At 44.2% G+C, this 21657-nt stretch overlaps 1 protein-coding gene across 1 annotated transcript in view; it reads left to right on the top strand.

Annotated features, from left to right (window-relative positions):
• Positions 1-10451: 10451 nt before the first annotated feature.
• The window catches only part of LOC124000218 (glial cell line-derived neurotrophic factor-like), a 31005-nt gene continuing 19799 nt past the window's right edge, over positions 10452-21657 (top strand). The window contains exons 1-2 of the mRNA XM_046306430.1: positions 10452-11161; positions 12741-12971. Of these exons, the coding sequence (XP_046162386.1) occupies positions 12767-12971 (205 nt within the window). The 5' untranslated portion in view covers positions 10452-11161; positions 12741-12766. The remainder of the gene's footprint in view (positions 11162-12740; positions 12972-21657) is intronic.

The following is a 21657-nucleotide window of genomic DNA, read 5'->3' as shown; positions in this document are numbered from 1 at the left end:
AGTGAGGGGTGTATAATACGAGTGAGGGGTGTATAATGTCAGTGAGGGGTGTATAATGTGAGTGAGGGGTGTATAATACGAGTGATGGGTGTATAATGTGAGTGAGGGGTGTATAATGTGAGTGAGGGGTGTATAATGTGAGTGAGGGGTGTATAATACGAGTGATGGGTGTATAATGTGAGTGAGGGGTGTATAATGTGAGTGAGGGGTGTATAATGTGAGTGAGGGGTGTATAATACGAGTGATGGGTGTATAATGTGAGTGATGGGTGTATAATGTGAGTGAGGGGTGTATAATGTGAGTGAATTCCATGTGCTAGCCTGATAATCCTGCTAACATTCTGACCTTTCATAGTCCACAAACAGTATCACTGGGCGGGTCACTGTGGTCAGCAGGACCATAAAACACACCAGGCAAAAAATAACAGGCCAACGAGTGGCTGACATATGTCCCATGTACTAAACACAATGGTGGATCATACTGACGCCTTCTAGGAGTATCTTTAGATATACAGTACCAGTCAAAATTTTAGAAACACCTACTCAGGTTTTAAACCTATTTTCTGCATTGTAGAATAATAGTGAAGACATCAAAACTATGAAGTAACACATACGGAATCGTATAGTAACCAAAAAAGTGTTAAACAAATCAAAATATATTTCAAATTCTTCAAAGTAGCCACCCTTTCCTTGATGTCAACTTTGCACATTCTTGGCATTCTCTCAACCAGCTTCACCTGGAATGCTTTTCCAAGAGTCTTGAAGGAGTTCCCAAGTATGCTGAGCACTTGTTGGCTGCTTTTCCTTCACTCTGCGGTCCAACTCATCCCAAACCATCTCAATTGGGTTGAGGTCAGGTGATTGTGGAGGCCAGGTCATCTGATGCAGCACTCTACTTCTTCATCAAATAGCCCTTACACAACCTGGACGTGTGTTGGATCATTGTCCTGTTGAAAAACAAATGAGCGCAAACCAGATGGGATGGCGTATTGCTGCAGAATGCTGCAGAATGCTGTGGTAGACATGCTGGTTAAGTGTACCTTGAATTCTAAATAAATCACTGACAGTGTCACCAGACAAAGCACCCCCACACCATCACAACTCCTCCTCCAAGCGTCACGGTGGGAACCACACATGCGGAGATCATCCGTTCACCTACTCTGCGTCTCCCAAAGACACTATGGTTGGAACCAAAAATAAAGATTTAGACTCAGACCAAAGGACAGATTTCCACCGGTCTAATGTCCATTGCTCGTATTTCTTGGCCTAAGCAAGTCTCTTCTTATTGGTGTCCATTAGTAGTGGTTTCTTTGCAGCCATTCGACCATGAAGGCCTGATTCACGCAGTCTCCTCTGAACAGTTGATGTTGAGATGCGTCTGTTACTTGAACTCTGTGAAACATTTATTTGGGCTGCAATTTCTGAAGCTGGTGACGCTAATTAACTTATCCTCTGCAGCAGAGGTACCACTGGGTCTTCCATTTCCTGTGGTGGTCCACATGAGAGGCAGTTTCATCATAACGCTTGATGGTTTTTGCGACTATCAACAGTTATCAACAGTTTAGTGTGATGACCCCTGTTAATCAGCTTTCCTCTGCCCTGTATGATACACACACACAATGAAACCCACCACACGACAAGACCCAAAGCTGTCCCAAAAAGTCCCCAAACTCTTTGTGACTAGTTATTTTAAACACTGGGGTTGAGTTTAAATACTAAAGATCAACCAACAGTCACCATCCTACTGAGACAGGCTGTTTGAGTGATCTGAGGGTTGGCATTAAATATAGAGGTGTTCTCCCCGTCGCACCGCATGCCTAATGACAAAAGAAAGCACTTACAACTCAGTCACGAGTCTCTTCCTCACACCCCATGTGGTGGTGATTCGTTCAGCTTACTCATGTTACTCCTCCAAACCAATTAATATTTCATACAAGCACTTGAGAAATTCAGCCCTGGGGGGGGGGGGGGGGGGGGGGGGCAATGGCAATGGTCTGTGCTGTGCTGTATTCTCAAACAAAGGCGCTTTCTAAAATGAGGACTTTTTTGGGGACCCACTACTACCTCGTTTAAAGTTAGTATCAGAGGTCCAGAGAGAGGGCAGTATGAGGAAGTCTGTGGTGTCACCCCAGTCTAGCTCCAGTCTAATCCACTTAACAATACACACTCTGTCTGTCTTTCAGCTGGTCATATTCAACTAGTCTCTGACATCAGAGAGCTCTGTGATTAACATCCTTATGAACGCATCTAAAATTAAAAGACCACGTCACCGAAAGTGATTGATTGCTTTTTATGATAATTGTTGATTGTATTCCAGAGTTGCTATTGGATCAACCTCTCTCAGCTGTTCTCTGTGACGAGACTTGATATTAATAATAATATTGCATCTCTTCTAACTTCACTGGCTCTGTGCACTGGCATGACCATCTTCAATCATAACCCGTGTTGTTGCCCAGTCATGCAAAGTTGAGACACACTTCCCCAGTGCCAGCCAGAGAAAGCTGTTTGATAATTCCCAAATGTCTAGTTCCTCTGCTGTTTTTTTCGGTTATCACACCATAAAAGCTATTCTCCCCTTCCAACACAACACCTCCACTGGCTTTCCGTAACGTATTCGAAGCTTGGTGACAATGTTATTGTGAGAAGTACTCTACGAATCAGTTTGAGTGGACTGGTAACTGACCTCAAGTCACTCGAGCAGCTCCTGGGCTCTGACCCTGGTCTCCTTTGTCACGCCCTGGCCATAGAGGCTTTTATTCTCTATTTTGGTTAGGCCAGGGTGTGACTAGGGTGGGCATTCTAGTTTCTTTATTTCTATGTTTTGGCCGGGTATGGTTCTCAATCAGGGACAGCTGTCTATCGTTGTTTCTGATTGGGAATCATACTTAGGCAGCCTTTTTCCCACCTGTGTTTTGTGGGTAGTTGTTTTCTGTAGAGTTTATGCTCCTTACAGAACAGTTTTGGTTTTCACTCTTGTTTATTTTGTTCGAGTGTTTTGTGATCAAATAAAATCATGAACACTTACCACTCTGCGCTTTGGTCCGATTCTCATTATGACGAGAGCCGTGACATCCTTACTGCCCCCATACCCCACAGGGGACAGCCCCCCTCTCCACTTCTGTGGAATTCTCAGCCCCTCCACATTAAAAATACTCATCCCTTTAAATCACTTAAAGACCCAACTCTCTATGAAGGCTCTAGTTCAGGACCACTTTTTGTTGTATATTTTGGCTTTGTTGCTACCTGTTACTGAACACACCAACTTGACTGTGACATTACTGGGCTTGTTGGTAGCAGACAGCATATGAATCATGATTGTCATTATTGTTGACCGTAAGAGGGAAAATGGGCATCAATATGTCATTCTGTTTATTCTTGTTTTTATGGTAGTGTTTGTTTGTCATGGTTTGTTAATAGTAACCACTAGTAACCGCTTCTTCCATAAAGGATATGTGATGTATTGTATCTAGATGTCCATGGTCAATGGGAATCCATCCTGGAGGCACCAACACCAAGCCAAACATTTGGCCAAACCCAGAGCAGCACAGATACATGCACACACAGCTCTGACAGTCAATAATGCCCAGAAGAAATAGAGCAAGAAAGAGACAGTTAAAGTGACGGGGGCGTATGCCTTATGGCTAACGAGACATGGTGTGATGAAAGAAACATACAGGAACTCAAATCCTTCTGTTCACCTGATTGAGAATTCCTCACAATCAAATGTCGACCACATTATCTACCAAGAGAATTCTCTTAGATTATAATCACAGCCGTATATATCCCCCCCCCCAAGCAGACACATCTATGGCTCTGAACGAACTTTATTTGACTCTTTGCAAACTGGAATCCATTTATCCGGAGGCTGCATTCATTGTAGCTGGGGATTTTAACAAGGCTAATCTGAAAACAAGACTCCCTAAATTTTATCAGCATATCGATTGCGCAACCAGGGGTAGAAAAACCTTGGATCATTGTTACTCTAACTTCTGCTACGCATATAAGGCCCTGCCCCACCCTCCTTTCGGAGAAGCTGACCACGACTCCATTTTGTTGATCCCTGCCTACAGACAGAAACTATAAAAAGAAGCTCCCATGCTGAGGTCTGTCCAACGCTGGTCCGACCAAGCTGACTCCACACTCCAAGACTGCTTCCATCACGTGGACTGGGATATGTTTCGTATTGCGTCAGATAACAACATTGACGAATATGCTGATTCGGTGTGCGAGTTCATTAGAACGTGCGTCGAAGATGTCGTTCCCATAGCAACGATAAAAACATTCCCTAACCAGAAACCGTGGATTGATGGCAGCATTCGCGTGACGAAAACATGCGGACTCTCCTTCACTGCAGCCGAGGTGAGTAAGACATTTAAACGTGTTAACCCTCGCAAGGCTGCAGGCCCAGACGGCATCCCCAGCCTGTGTGTTTACGGACATATTCAATCAATCCCTATACCAGCCTGCTGTTCCCACATGCTTCAAGAGGGCCACCATTGTTCCTGTTCCCAAGAAAGCTAAGGTAACTGAGCTAAACGACTACCGCCCCGTAGCACTCACTTCCGTCATCATGAAGTGCTTTGAGAGACTAGTCAAGGACCATATCACCTCCACCCTACCTGCCACACTAGACCCACTCCAATTTGCTTACCGCCCAAATAGGTCCACAGACGATGCAATCTCAACCACACTGCACACTGCCCTAACCCATCTGGACAAGAGGAATACCTATGTGAGAATGCTGTTCATCGACTACAACTCGGCATTCAACACCATTGTACCCTCCAAGCTCGTCATCAAGCTCGAGACCCTGGGTCTCGACCCTGCCCTGTGCAACTGGGTACTGGACTTCCTGACGGGCCACCCCCAGGTGGTGAGGGTAGGCAACAACATCTCCACCCCACTGATCCTCAACACTGGGGCCCCAAAAAGGTGCGTTCTGAGCCCTCTCCTGTACTCCCTGTTCACCCACGACTGCGTGGCCACGCACGCCTCCAACTCAGTCATCAAGTTTGCAGACGACACAACAGTGGTAGGCTTGATTACCAACAACGATGAGACGGCCTACAGGGAGGAGGTGAGGGCCCTCGGAGTGTGGTGTCAGGAAAATAACCTCACACTCAACGTCAACAAAACTAAGGAGATGATTGTGGACTTCAGGAAACAGCAGAGGGAACACCCCCCTATCCACATCGATGGAACAGTAGTGGAGAGGGTAGCAAGTTTTAAGTTCCTCGGCATACACATCACAGACAAACTGAATTGGTCCACTCACACAGACAGCATCGTGAAGAAGACGCAGCAGCGCCTCTTCAACCTCAGGAGGCTGAAGAAATTCGGCTTGTCACCAAAAGCACTCACAAACTTCTACAGATGCACAATCGAGAGCATCCTGGCGGGCTGTATCACCGCCTGGTACGGCAACTGCTCCGCCCACAACCGTAAGGCTCTCCAGAGGGTAGTGAGGACTGCACAACGCATCACCGGGGGCAAACTACCTGCCCTCCAGGACACCTACACCACCCGATGTTACAGGAAGGCCATAAAGATCATCAAGGACATCAACCACCCGAGCCACTGCCTGTTCACCCCGCTATCATCCAGAAGGTGAGGTCAGTACAGGTGCATCAAGGCTGGGACCGAGAGACTGAAAAACAGCTTCTATCTCAAGGCCATCAGACTGTTAAACAGCCACCACTAACATTGAGTGGCTGCTGCCAACACACTGACACTGACTCAACTCCAGCCACTTTAATAATGGGAATTGATGGGAAATTATGTAAAATATATCACTAGCCACTTTAAACAATGCTACCTAATATAATGTTACATACCCTACATTATTCATCTCATATCCATACGTATATACTGTACTCTATATCATCTACTGCATCCTTATGTAATACATGTATCACTAGCCACTTTAGCTATGCCACTTTGTTTACATACTCATCTCATATGTATATACTGTACTCGATACCATCTACTATATCTTGCCTATGCTGCTCTGTACCATCACTCATTCATATATCTTTACGTACATATTCTTTATCCCCTTACACTGTGTATAAGACAGTAGTTTTGGAATTGTTAGTTAGATTACTTGTTGGTTATTACTGCATTGTCGGAACTAGAATCACAAGCATTTCTCTACACTCGCATTAACATCTGCTAACCATGTGTATGTGACAAATAAAATTTGATTTGATTTGATTTGACTCTCATGGCAAGACCTAAATCAGGGGGACTGGGCAGTGCGCCAATTATGACTGCACCGCATAAAGGCCTAGTGCAGTCAAAAATGTGATTTTCTTGTATTTTATATATATTTCCACACTATGAGGTTGCAATAATAATGTGAAATTGTGAAAATTATGATTATGCCCTTTTAGTGTAACAGCTGTTTGAAAAGAACGTCTGAAATGTCTGCCTGTTTTGGTGAGAGGGAGTTTTGGCCTTCCATGGCGACATCACCAAGCGGTAAATTTGTTAATAGACCAATAAGAAAGAGTTCTAAACCTCTCTGCCAATAACAGCAAATTTTCAGTTTTCCCTTCCCAACTAAAACCACTCCCAGACAGTCCTAGCAAAATTCTTGCTTGAGAAATTGCACTTTGCTAAGAAGCTATTTTTGTTTGTTTTTGACCATTTTAATTTAAAACAATCATGGTAAGATACTTAATTGTTACCCAGAAATGATTTGATATTGAGATAAAAACAGCTGCATTGGACCTTTAAATATAATTCCATCTCAGTGGAGAAGCAGGGGATAGGACTTCACTATGGAATGAGTGCCTCCCTTCAAATGTCAACAGATTCACCCACAGACACATGGTACTTGTATCAGCCTGTAGTTAAATGGTTTCCGCCATCTTTTACCGTCAACACTATTTAAGTGCCCTTGAGCAAGGCACTTAAAGGGATACTTGGGATTTTTACAATGAAGCCCTTTATATACTTCCCCAGAGTCAGATGAACCTCTGGATACCATGTTTATGTCTCAGTGTCCAGCATGAAGGAAGTTATAGGTTCTTACATGAGCCAATCCAAACTAGTGTAAGTTAGAACAATGACTATCTACTACAGCAGCATGCTAGCTCATAGACTTCCAGTCATTGCGCTAACACTAGTTAGCAATTACGCTAGAGCTAGTTTTTCTTTTTTTATTTCACCTTTATTTAACCAGGTAGGCTAGTTGAGAACAAGTTCTCATTTGCAACTGCGACCTGGCCAAGATAAAGCATAGCAGTGTGAACAGACAACACAGAGTTACACATGGAGTAAACAATTAACAAGTCAATAACACAGTAGAAAAAAAGGGGGAGTCTATATACATTGTGTGCAAAAGGCATGAGGACGTAGGCGAATAATTACAATTTTGCAGATTAACACTGGAGTGATAAATGATCAGATGGTCATTTACAGGTAGAGATATTGGTGTGCAAAAGAGCAGAAAAGTAAATAAATAAAAACAGTATGGGGATGAGGTAGGTAAAAATGGGTGGGCTATTTACCGATAGACTATGTACAGCTGCAGCGATCGGTTAGCTGCTCAGATAGCAGATGTTTGAAGTTGGTGAGGGAGATAAAAGTCTCCAACTTCAGCTATTTTTGCAATTCATTCCAGTCACAGGCAGCAGAGAACTGGAACGAAAGGCGGCCAAATGAGGTGTTGGCTTTAGGGATGATCAGTGAGATACACCTGCTGGAGCGCGTGCTACGGATGGGTGTTGCCATCGTGACCAGTGAACTGAGATAAGGCGGAGCTTTACCTAGCATGGACTTGTAGATGACCTGGAGCCAGTGGGTCTGGCGACGAATATGTAGAGAGGGCCAGCCGACTAGAGCATACAAGTCGCAGTGGTGGGTGGTATAAGGTGCTTTAGTGACAAAACGGATGGCACTGTGATAAACTGCATCCAGTTTGATGAGTAGAGTGTTGGAAGCAATTTAGTTAGCGACTTCCTTTAAACTGCATGCAGAGACAAAAATGGTATCCACGAGTTCATCTGACTCTGGGAAGTAGATAAGTGGCCTCATTGCCAAAATCCTGAAGTATCCCTTTAACCCTAATTTGCTCCAGGAGTGCTGTACTACTATGGCGGACCCTGTAAAAGAACACATTTCACTGCACCTATCCGGTGTGTATGTGACGAAAAACCTGACTATCAACCTTTAATCCTGTAACATGACATGAATCAATTAGTGAATCAATTAGTGACTGATGACATCAAACAACCATTTAGAATACCAACAGAAATAAATAGTGAATACAGATCATCCTGAGATGAAGCACATGTAGAGCTAGTGGATGGGAGACTATACTGTTTAGGTGTGTAAACCTGATCCACGGTGAAGATGTAGGCCATAACCTCTCAGCATCAGAGTAAACACAGGCAGAGCTAGTGGATGGGAGACTATACTGTTTAGGTGTGTAAACCTGATCCACATGCAGATGTAGGCCATAACCTCTCAGCATCAGAGTAAACACAGGCAGAGCTAGTGGATGGGAGACTATACTGTTTAGGTGTGTAAACCTGATCCACAGTGCAGATGTAGGCCATAACCTCTCAGCATCAGAGTAAACACAGGCAGAGCTAGTGGATGGGAGACTATACTGTTTAGGTGTGTAAACCTGATCCACAGTGCAGATGTAGGCCATAACCTCTCAGCATCAGAGTAAACACAGGCAGAATAGGTCACTTTTGACCCCTATTTGTTTTAAGGTTCTAGACAATGGAGTTAAAACAGGTCAGTGGGGTTGTGTAAATGCTTAAAAGTTAACATCAAGAAAGGGATGTACCATGGACAGAGGAGAGAAGATACTGGGAATGCAAATAAGAATAACCACACCCATCTTCTGTGTACTGTAAATCAATTTACTATAGTTTTTGTAAAAGCGTCTTATGATCCACTCTGTAAATATGTCCTATACTCCCTTAGCCGGCACCTGCACTTATAAACTACTGGTTATTCAATTATTCTGTTGTACTACACCTTGGTAGAGGATATCCCTCCCTTGGCTTTTGAAACATCCTACATTCTTACAAAGACACAACACTTAAAAGTGATTCACTGAAAAAAAATAGTTACGCTGTGGTTTAGGCATAATTATGAGATATAGTAAGCAGCACACAGTCAGTCATAGGTGTCTTTACACCTACATTATATGGATTTAGACAATTGTATGCCTCTTGACAGGTTATTGGTGCACCTATTACTCACAGTCTGTTAATGATATAGCAACAATGAAATGCATAGCTTCAGAAGAGAACATGCCAGTGAGGAATCTACTGTATTGTGTGTATGTAGAAAGGACTCAATACCAAGAGGACACAGGGTAACCAGGGCAAAACCATATTAGAGAATGCATGTATTGACATGATATTCCAGCCCTGGAGCTAACAAGTACGCACCTTTATTACCAATGAATGATCTAAACAAGCTAAATCATATCACCAGTGGATTTACAGTGTCAACAGTAGGATTTGCATCCCTTTTGTCGACATTCAGAAATTTCCCTCTGTAATTTGCCTGTCAAACAGAAACGAAGTCCTGCTCTCTCTAATAAAACATGTGTGCTGTGTTTGGATGTATTTTTCTATTTTGATGGGGGGGGGGTACCTTCTAACTTATCAATACTAAATTCACATAAATTCATAAACAGTTGGGTTAAACCTGGATGAATGTGGACCTCCTAAAGATGAAAGGAGATTGTTGAGTGTAAATGATGAGGGTTGATGGACCAGGCCTCTCAGGTGCCATATCCCTGAAGGCTTATGGTGCCTCTATTGTGGCTCACATAGACCCCTGCAGGGATAACGACACCAAACACGGGTTATTAAGTGACCATTTGCTGCGACCTATAGCGTGCATCTGAATAGTTATGAGTATTCTACAGATGCCTTCAATTATGGAGAATTATATAGTTTGCCGCCATATACGTAAAATGTTAAAAGTCGTTATACATGTTCACTTTTCCCCCCAAATGTCCATCACATGTATTTTTGCTTCCAAGTAAATACGAGTGGTGAGCATCCTAATTTGAGCTGTGTGTAGCCACCAGACCGAACCCGACACCCAGCGCGCGCGGTGAAGATCAGTTTAGGCAAGGAACATGTATCGCAACCGAATGTCTCCAAATCGCCTTCCGCATTACTGAAATCTAACCCGAGGACATCAGGAGAGTGACATAATCCTCAAGACATCCCAAAACTGCGACCCAGCAAATGGAGTGCCAGGGGTGTTTTGGAGATGTGTGTTGGAGTGGACTTCTGTCTCTACTTACTGTTTGGTCGTGCAGAGGTCGAGAAAAGAAGGGCGGACACTTCGAAACGTCAGCGTGCCTAAAGCTATAAATCTATCTAAACCGCTCTCTGCGCCCGGTATGGTGTAATGCGCAGACAGCTGCACATCTGTACTGCCAGTGCCAGCCTGAAGAGCCCGCATGTGGACAGCCATCTCACTCCTCACGAGGACACCTTGGATATAATGGAGAATACACATCATTGCCCTCATTTTTTATTAGAATACATTGGGGATATGAAAACATCGCGTAAATCTTCATGATCATACATGTTGCTCTGGTGGATGTTACGAACGTTATTTATGACATTTTCTCTCGTGAAAAAGGTCAAAAGTAACACTTAACGGTCTCCCTAACGCGAGTTTTCTGTACGTTTCCCTGCGCCTCGGCTTTCGCGAACTGGTCCACTCCCTGCGTCGGGAAAGCCGATGTCTTCATTTGACTCCTTGCAGTTGCTGATGGTGGATCGATCTCGGATATCCAATGTGGAAACCAGAATCCAATTAGTTTGCGACTGAGCGCCTGGAGAGAGAGCGCAGCGGCACTTTGCCCAGCCAGTCACTCCAGCGCGTAGCCTACCTGTGGGCAGACACATGGTTGGCTGCTCTGTATACGAGAAGCCACTCATCAAGCCTTGTTGCATTCATTTTCAGGTTCATGTTTACATCGTAAATTACATTAAACGCATCGGATGAACGCATCGGATATATGTGATAAGATACCATTTTACAGTCTGAATATATCCTTTGGCTACAACTAGGGCTGCTTCTGACGCACCACGGAACGTTAAATGCATCGCTGTGTGTTGGATTTTAATACTGATACTAATTGCAGGTCTGCAAGGGCCAGATTTAAGGTAAGCACAGTACATTCACAGTTATTGGTTGTTCAGTAGTATTGAGTCATTTAGATGCATGTGTGTAGGCTGTCGTATGCCTATGATATTGATACATTCATTTTGAGGCTATTGGACATTCTGAATGTCTAGCCTACAAAATACAAAAAAATAATTCATCAATTATTATCTTCGAAAGGACAAATGCATCAAACGTGTAAAAAAAAGGGCCGTTGTATAATAGCATATACACACTATGCACTAGATGTGTATAAAAAAAATCAGTGTTAGCTGCACAATTAAAAATGGACAAACTTTAGCTGCAGACAATGCTCAATTAAATAACAAGAGTCCAGGTAATAATTAATTGGCCAGTGATTCACCATCTGGCGAATTCATGTCAACATTTGGGCTTGTGTAACCTTTCTGCTGGACAGTAGCCAATGCGCTATGCATGGTGTGTCCATAAACACATTTTGGAGTAAAGGCGCACCCTACGCCTGTGGCGTCCACCTATTTCAGTAACACGCACTCATAAATTCTCTCTGAAATAGGTTTAAAATTAGTTGTAATCGAGGTGTTGTTTAGGCCAGAATGGAAATTCATAGACATGCAGAAATATCTTGGCACAAAAACAATAATTCAAAAATGATTGTGATTATCAATATTTATATCATGCAGAAGCTATGGAGGACCCTAAAGTAATAGGATAGTCATGTATTAAATGATATTAATAGATTATATCTAGTCTATTTAAACCTAAATACCAACGTGGTAACAGTTTATAGTTACATATAGTGTTTATAACCTTCTAGACATATTTGACCTTTAAATGGAAAAATATCAAATTTGATCAAATGTAAATAATGCTCTCTGAAGTTTGTTCATTTGGAACCCCAGTTAGCCAACAAAACGTCATACAAATAACGACAGGTAACTGGCAAAATAAACACCAACATAAAGTTTCTTAGGGCGTTGGGCCACCACCAGCCAGAACAGCTTCAATGCACCTCGGCATAGATTCTACAAGTGTCTGGAACTCTATCGGAGACCTCAATTCTTCCACGGGAAATTCCATTATTTGGTGTTTTGTTGACCATGGTGGAAAACGCTGTCCTAGGCGCCGCTTCAGAATCTCCCATAAGTATTCAATTGGGTTGAGATCTGGTGTCTGAGACGGCCCTGGCATATGATTTACATTGTTTTTATGCTCATCAAACTATTCAGGGACCTCTTGTGCTGTGTGGATAGAGGCATTGTCAGCCTATGGGGGCATAGCCATGGTAACCACAATAATGGCCTGCCCAGCATTTTTATCCATTTTATCAACTTGTAATATTTTCCAGTTCTCGCTATTGAAAGATGACCAACCAACCCCCTATTGAAAGATGACCGAACCAACCCCCTATTGAAAGATGACCGAACCAACCCCCTATTGAAAGATGACCAAACCAACCCCCTATTGAAAGATGACCAAACCAACCCCCTTTTGGCACTGTGTCTACAGCCTACACTTATATTCATAGTTCAATCCAATTCAGAAATGTTTGATTATTGTAAAGTAGGATCCAACTCACACATCCGTCTCATTTTCTTGCAGATTCCTTCATAGGAACTGAGTCTAAGATGAAGTTATGGGATGTTTTGGCCACGTGTTTGTTGCTCCTGAGCTCCGTCTCCACACGCCCCCTTTACCAAAACCTTCAGCCTGCCAAAAGAGCTCACTACTCAGATTGGCATAGTGATTCTCTGTCCCCGTCTGTGGAGGAACCAGAGCCAGAGTTCCAGTCGGAGTCTCACAGCCTGCAAGAGATTTCCATGGAAGAAAAATGTAAGTAAAGATTCTGATACATTGTTTTTTCACCTACTGAAGTGTCAAACATACTTTCTTCTGCATAAGATCAGACCATCTTCAGGAAAATTATAATTTCTTATAGAAGACTATTAAAGTTGCTTGATGAGACTCTGTTGCAAAACCGTCGCATTAATGTGACTGCAGTACTCAGTCCTCAACTGGTTCTCAGTTTCTTGAAGTGAATATGGGTTTAAAGAGGGTGACACACCATACATTAAACATACCATGTATCGTTTGGTACTCAGTGTGTTCAAATTGCCTGATTACCAAAACCAAACGTGCTACATTCAGTCCAAACATGTAACCCAAACAGAGAGGATGCATATCTGTTTACCATGGCCATAGGTTGCCATGTGTTACATATTGCACCAGGGGTGCTCCCCTGGTAAGAACAGGCTCTCTGGGGTTACACTTGGTTTTTGTTGGGTAAAGTCTTGCTACTGCCTTTGCTATGAATCACATTGTAGCAAGGCAAGCTTATCCCAAATAAAGGGACAGCAGTCAATGTAATTGAAGCCTGATAGTGTGAAGCGCCCTTGAACGGAGGCCAGACCAGTCATTGATGAACCCTGCTGAGTGGCTGATTCAGAGGAGGAGCAGTAGTTTGTCTAACAGCAGGTTTGAGCAGCCTTCTCTGCTGCTGTGGGCAGCATCACACTGGGGTCAAAACATACATTTGGCAGAAGGAGCAAGAAATAGTGACTGCAGCGCCTCAGTCCTAAACAGAGTGGAGCACTGACATTCCTACTGCCTTGTTTATCTTCAACCTTGCCTCTCTGGGACTGCGGTATTTGTGCCCTCTCCCTGTCAGGAAAACAAAGCACCCCCCCCCCCCTTCCCCAACCAAGTTACAGTAGAGGAACCACAAAACAGATGCCGATCACAGGAGAAAGAATGGACTATATGGAGTAAGAAGCAACAAGGGAAAGCTCAATATTGTATTTATGTTCATTTTAGCAGCTGCGAGGGCAAGGAATTCAATTTGTATAAAACAGCATGAACCTCTCTTGTCTTTACACAGTATAAGCTGTGGATGAAACATGGAACATTTACACCAGAGAAATGTTTCCCCCTCACCTCATATTCAGTTAGCGGCGGTGAGTGACATCCCCTCGGCCTGTTCTGTAACTTAAGACATTAACAATGCACCAAGGTGTAAACAACCCTGGAACTCAATGGGAGGTTTTGGCCTTTTGTTTCAGTTGCAATGTCTGTGGTAAGCGATGACTCTTGTACCCATTCCAAGTAATCTTTGGAGGCAAGTGTCTCTGCAGCTGATCCACAGCCTCTAGAGATACTTGTGTCTGCAGGACAGAAAACATGTACAAGGCTTCTGGAGCATGCACAACTAGGCTAGAAAACGGATGAAGTTGTTAATAGTAAATAATATTTTGGTCCCGGTCGGATCCTTGTCAGGACTTCACTTTGGTCTCAGTGGAGCTTTACACTGGCAGGCTTCAGAGCGGATCTCTAAATCATAAAAACATGATTCTAGAGAACGTTTGAAACAGGTGCATGGGAGAGCCAGGAGGTGTTTCTGTATTTTGGGCGGTTTTGCTGCAGAACACTTCACCTGTCTGTCAGCTGGCATAGAATAGTACCTATCACTGTCTGTCAGCTGGCATAGAATAGTACCTACCCCTGTCTGTCTGCTAACATAGAATAGTACCTACCCCTGTCTGTCTGCTAACATAGAATAGTACCTACCCCTGTCTCTCTGCTAACATAGAATAGTATCTACCCCTGTCTGTCAGCTGGCATAGATTAGTACCTACCACTGTCTATCAGCTGGCATAGAATAGTACCTATCACTGTCTGTCAGATGGCATAGAATAGTACCTACCACTGTCTGTCAGCTAACATAGAATAGTACCTACCCCCGTCTGTCTGCTAACATAGAATAGTACCTACCCCTGTCTGTCTGCTAACATAGAATAGTACCTACCCCTGTCTGTCTGCTAACATAGAATAGTACCTACCCCTGTCTGTCTGCGAACATAGAATAGTACCTACCACTGTCTGTCTGCTAACATAGAATAGTACCTACCCCTGTTTGTCAGCGGGCATAGAATAGTACCTACCACTGTCTGTCTGCTAACATAGAATAGTACCTACCCCCGTCTGTCTGCTAACATAGAATAGTACCTACCCCTGTCTGTCAGCTGACATAGAATAGTATCTACCCCTGTCTGTCAGCTGGCATAGAATAGTACCAACCCCTGTCTGTCAGCTGGCATAGGAATAGTACCTACCACTGTCTGTCAGCTGGCATAGAATAGTACCCATCACTGTCTGTCAGCTGGCATAGAATAGTACCTATCCCTGTCTGTCAGCTGGCATAGAATAGTACCTACCCCTGTCTGTCAGCTGAAATAGAATAGTACCTACCCCTGTCTGTCAGCTGAAATAGAATAGTACCTACCACTGTCTGTCAACTGGCATATAATAGTACCTACCCCTGTCTGTCAGCTAACATAGAATAGTACCTACCCCTGTCTGTCAGCTGAAATAGAATAGTACCTACCCCTGTCTGTCAGCTGAATTAGAATAGTACCTACCCCTGTCTATCAGCTGAAATAGAATAGTACCTACACCTGTCTGTCAGCTGAAATAGAATAGTACCTACCACTGTCTATCAGCTGAAATAGAATAGTACCTACCACTGTCTATCAGCTGAAATAGAATAGTACCTACCACTGTCTGTCAACTGGCATATAATAGTACCTATCCCTGTCTGTCAGCTGAAATAGAATAGTACCTACCACTGTCTGTCAACTGGCATATAATAGTACCTACCCCTGTCTGTCAGCTAACATAGAATAGTACCTACCCCTGTCTGTCAGCTGAAATAGAATAGTACCTACCCCTGTCTGTCAGCTGAATTAGAATAGTACCTACCCCTGTCTATCAGCTGAAATAGAATAGTACCTACCCCTGTCTGTCAGCTAACATAGAATAGTACCTACCCCTGTCTGTCAGCTGAAATAGAATAGTACCTACCCCTGTCTGTCAGCTGAATTAGAATAGTACCTACCCCTGTCTATCAGCTGAAATAGAATAGTACCTACACCTGTCTGTCAGCTGAAATAGAATAGTACCTACCCCTGTCTGTCAGCTGAAATAGAATAGTACCTACCCCTGTCTGTCAGCTGAAATAGAATAGTACCTACCCCTGTCTGTCAGCTGAAATAGAATAGTACCTACCCCTGTCTATCAGCTGAAATAGAATAGTACCTACACCTGTCTGTCAGCTGAAATAGAATAGTACCTACCCCTGTCTGTCAGCTGAAATAGAATAGTACCTACCCCTGTCTGTCAGCTGAAATAGAATAGTACCTAACCCTGTCTGTCAGCTGAAATAGAGTAGTACCTACCCCTGTCTGTCAGCTGAAATAGAATAGTACCTACCCCTGTCTGTCAGCTGAAATAGTATAGTACCTACCCCTGTCTGTCAGCTGAAATAGAATAGTACCTACCCCTGTCTGTCAGCTGAAATAGAATAGTACCTACACCTGTCTGTCAGCTGAAATAGAATAGTACCTACCCCTGTCTGTCAGCTGAAATAGAATAGTACCTACCCCTGTCTGTCAGCTGAAATAGAATAGTACCTAACCCTGTCTGTCAGCTGAAATAGAATAGTACCTACCCCTGTCTGTCAGCTGAAATAGAACAGTACCTACACCTGTCTGTCAGCTGAAATAGAATAGTACCTACCCCTGTCTGTCAGCTTAAATAGAATAGTATCTACCCCTGTCTGTCAGCTGAAATAGAATAGTACCTACCCCTGTCTGTCAGCTGAAATAGAATAGTACCTACCCCTGTCTGTCAGCTGAAATAGAATAGTACCTACCCCTGTCTGTCTGCTGAAATAGAATAGTACCTACCCCTGTCTGTCAGCTGAAATAGAATAGTACCTACCCCTGTCTGTCAGCTGAAATAGAATAGTACCTACCCCTGTCTGTCTGCTGAAATAGAATAGTACCTACCCCTGTCTGTCAGCTGAAATAGAATAGTACCTACCCCTGTCTGTCAGCTGAAATAGAATAGTACCTACCCCTGTCTGTCTGCTGAAATAGAATAGTACCTATCACTGTCTGTCAGCTGACATAGAATAGTATCTACCCCTGTCTGTCAGCTGAAATAGAATAGTACCTACCCCTGTCTGTCAGCTGAAATAGAATAGTACCTACCCCTGTCTGTCTGCTGAAATAGAATAGTACCTATCACTGTCTGTCAGCTGACATAGAATAGTATCTACCCCTGTCTGTCAGCTGAAATAGAATAGTACCTACCCCTGTCTGTCAGCTGAAATAGAATAGTACCTACCCCTGTCTGTCAGCTGAAATAGAATAGTACCTACCCCTGTCTGTCAGCTGAAATAGAATAGTACCTACCCCTGTCTGTCAGCTGATATAGAATAGTACCTACCCCTGTCTGTCAGCTGATATAGAATAGTACCTACCCCTGTCTGTCTGCTAACATAGAATAGTACCTACCCCTGTCTGTCAGCTGGCATAGAATAGTATCTACCCCTGTCTGTCAGCTGAAATAGAATAGTACCTACCCCTGTCTGTCAGCTGGCATAGAATAGTACCTACCACTGTCTGTCAACTGGCATAGAATAGTACCTACCCCTGTCTGTCAGCTAACATAGAATAGTACCTACCACTGTCTGTCAGCTGACATAGAATAGTATCTACCCCTGTCTGTCAGCTGGCATAGAATAGTACCAACCCCTGTCTGTCAGCTGGCATAGAATAGTACCTACCACTGTCTGTCAGCTGGCATAGAATAGTACCCATCACTGTCTGTCAGCTGGCATAGAATAGTACCTACCCCTGTCTGTCAGCTGGCATAGAATAGTACCTACCACTGTCTGTCAACTGGCATATAATAGTACCTACCCCTGTCTGTCAGCTAACATAGAATAGTACCTACCACTGTCTGTCAACTGGCATAGAATAGTACCTACCCCTGTCTGTCAGCTAACATAGAATAGTACCTACCACTGTCTGTCAGCTGGCATACAATAGTACCTACCACTGTCTGTCAACTGGCATAGAATAGTACCTACCCCTGTCTGTCAGCTAACATAGAATAGTACCTACCACTGTCTGTCAACTGGCATAGAATAGTACCTACCCCTGTCTGTCAGCTGACATAGAATAGTACCTACCCTTGTCTGTCTGCTGGCATAGAATAGTACCTACCCCTGTCTGTCAGCTGAAATAGAATAGTACCTACCCCTGTCTGTCAGCTGAAATAGAATAGTACCTACCACTGTTTGTCAGCTGACATAGAATAGTACCTACCCTTGTCTGTCTGCTGGCATAGAATAGTACCTACCCCTGTCTGTCAGCTGAAATAGAATAGTACCTATCACTGTCTGTCAGCTGAAATAGAATAGTACCTACCACTGTCTGTCAACTGAAATATAATAGTACCTACCCCTGTCTGTCAGCTGGCATAGAATAGTACCTATCACTGTCTGTCTGCTGGCATAGAATAGTACCTACCCCTGTCTGTCAGCTGGCATAGAATAGTACCTACCCCTGTCTGTCAGCTGGCATAGAATAGTACCTACCCCTGTCTGTCAGCTGAAATAGAATAGTACCTACCCCTGTCTGTCAGCTGAAATAGAATAGTACCTATCACTGTCTGTCTGCTGGCATAGAATAGTACCTACCCCTGTCTGTCAGCTGAAATAGAATAGTACCTACCCCTGTCTGTCAGCTGGCATAGATTAGTACCTACCACTGTCTGTCTGCTGGCATAGAATAGTACCTATCACTGTCTGTCTGCTGTCATAGAATAGTACCTAACCCTGTCTGTCAGCTGAAATAGAATAGTACCTACCCCTGTCTGTCAGCTGGCATAGAATAGTACATATAACTGTCTGTCTGCTGGCATAGAATAGTACCTACCCCTGTCTGTCAGCTGAAATAGAATAGTACCTACCACTGTCTGTCAGCTGACATAGAATAGTACCTACCCTTGTCTGTCTGCTGGCATAGAATAGTACCTACCCCTGTCTGTCAGCTGAAATAGAATAGTACCTATCACTGTCTGTCAGCTGAAATAGAATAGTACCTACCACTGTCTGTCAACTGAAATAGAATAGTACCTACCCCTGTCTGTCAGCGGGCATAGAATAGTACCTATCACTGTCTGTCTGCTGGCATAGAATAGTACCTACCCCTGTCTGTCAGCTGGCATAGAATAGTACCTATCACTGTCTGTCTGCTGTCATAGAATAGTACCTAACCCTGTCTGTCAGCTGGCATAGAATAGTACCTATCCCTGTCTGTCTGCTGGCATAGAATAGTACCTACCCCTGTCTGTCAGCTGAAATAGAATAGTACCTACCACTGTCTGTCTGCTGGCATAGAATAGTACATATAACTGTCTGTCAGCTGAAATAGAATAGTACCTACCCCTGTCTGTCTGCTAACATAGAATAGTACCTACCCCTGTCTGTCAGCTGAAATAGAATAGTACCTACCCCTGTCTGTCAGCTGGCATTGAATAGTACCTACCACTGTCTTTCAGCTGGCATTGTCATGTTTTGTCATAGATTGTCATGTCTTGTCCCTGTGCTTTCTCTTCTATTCGTTTCCCCCTGCTGGTCTTATTAGGTTCTTTCCCTCTCTCTCTCTCTCTCTCTCTCTCTCTCTCTCTCTCTCTCTCTCTCTCTCTCTCTCTCTCTCTCTCTCTCTCTCTCTCTCTCTCTCTCTCTCTCTCTCTCTCTCTCTCTCTCTCTCTCTCTCTCTCTCTCTCTCTCTCTCTCTCTCTCTCTCTCTCTCTCTCTCTCTCTCTCTCTCTCTCTCTCTCTTTCTCTTTCTCTATCGTTCCGTTCCTGCTCCCAGCTGTTCCTCATTCTCCTAACTACCTCGTTTACTCTTTCACACCTGTCCCCTATTTTGCCCTCTGATTAGAGTCCCTATTTCTCCCTCTGTTTCCGCTTCTGTCCTTGTCGGATCCTTGTTTGCTGTACTGTGTTCTTGTTCCGTCCTGTTGTGTTTTTGCCTTCATCAGATGCTGCGTGTGAGCAGGTGTCTCTATCAGCTACGGCCTGCGCCAACCCGAAGCGACCTGCAGTCTGTGGCCGCTTCTCCTGTTGTTCCCCTCTACAGACTAGAGGATTTCAGTTATTCCTGTTTGGACATTACCTGTGAAAGAATTCAGGACTAGTTGTTTTCTGTTAAGACTGGAATAAACTCTGTTTCTGTTAAGTCGCTTTTGGGTCCTCTTTCACCTGCATAACCGAAGGATCCGACCAAGAATGGACCCAGCGACTACGGATCCTCGCAACTCAGCCATCGAGATCCAGGGAGCGATGCTCGGCAGACACGAGCAGGAATTGTCTGCTGCTCGTCATGCCATTGAGACCCTGGCCGCTCAGGTCTCCGACCTCTCAAGACAGTTTCAGAATCTCCGTCTCGAGCCACCAGCTACTTCCTGGTCTTCCGAGTCTCCGGAACCAAGAGTTAATAACCCACCGTGTTACTCTGGGCAGCCCACTGAGTGCCGCTCCTTTCTCACCCAGTGTGATATTGTGTTCTCTCTCCAGCCCAACACATACTCAAGAGATAGAGCTCGTATCGCCTACGTCATATCACTCCTTACTGGACGGGCTCGGGAGTGGGGCACAGCTATCTGGGAGGCAAGGGCTGAGTGTACTAACGAGTATCAGAACTTTAAAGAGGAGATGATACAGGTTTTTGATCGTTCAGTTTTTGGGAAGGAGGCTTCCAGGGCCCTGGCTTCCCTATGTCAAGGTGATCGATCCATAACGGATTACTCTATAGAGTTTCGCACTCTTGCTGCCTCCAGTGACTGGAACGAGCCGGCGTTGCTCGCTCGTTTTCTGGAGGGACTCCACGCTGAGGTTAAGGATGAGATTCTCTCCCGGGAGGTTCCTTCCAGTGTGGATTCTTTGATTGAACTCGCCATCCACATAGAACGACGGGTAGATCTTCGTCACCGAGTTCGTGGAAGAGAGCTCGCGTTAACGGTGTCCCCCCTCTCCGCATCTCAACCATCTCCTCCCACTGGCTCAGGTATTGAGCCCATGCAGCTGGGAGGTATTCGCATCTCGACTAAGGAGAGGGAACGGAGAATCACCAACCGCCTCTGCCTCTATTTCGGTTCTGCTGGACATTTTGTCATTTCATGTCCAGTAAAAGCCAGAGCTCATCAGTAAGCGGAGGGCTACTGGTGAGCGCTACTACTCAGGTCTCTCCATCAAGATCCTGTACTACCTTGTCGGTCCATCTACGCTGGACCGGTTCGGCAGCTTCCTGCAGTGCCTTGATAGACTCTGGGGCTGAGGGCTGTTTTATGGACGAAGCATGGGCTCGGAAACATGACATTCCTCTCAGACAGTTAGGGGAGCCCACGCCCATGTTCGCCTTGGATGGTAGTCTCCTCCCCAGTATCATATGTGAGACACTACCTTTAACCCTCACAGTATCTGGTAACCACAGTGAGACCATTTCCTTTTTGATTTTTCGTTCACCTTTTACACCTGTTGTTTTGGGTCATCCCTGGCTAGTATGTCATAATCCTTCTATTAATTGGTCTAGTAATTCTATCCTATCCTGGAACGTTTCTTGTCATGTGAAATGTTTAATGTCTGCTATCCCTCCTGTTTCTTCTGTCC

This window comes from Oncorhynchus gorbuscha, linkage group LG16, assembly GCF_021184085.1.
Source record: "Oncorhynchus gorbuscha isolate QuinsamMale2020 ecotype Even-year linkage group LG16, OgorEven_v1.0, whole genome shotgun sequence".
Classification (NCBI taxonomy): Eukaryota; Metazoa; Chordata; class Actinopteri; order Salmoniformes; family Salmonidae; genus Oncorhynchus; species Oncorhynchus gorbuscha.
This window is presented reverse-complemented; position numbering and strand designations above follow the sequence as displayed.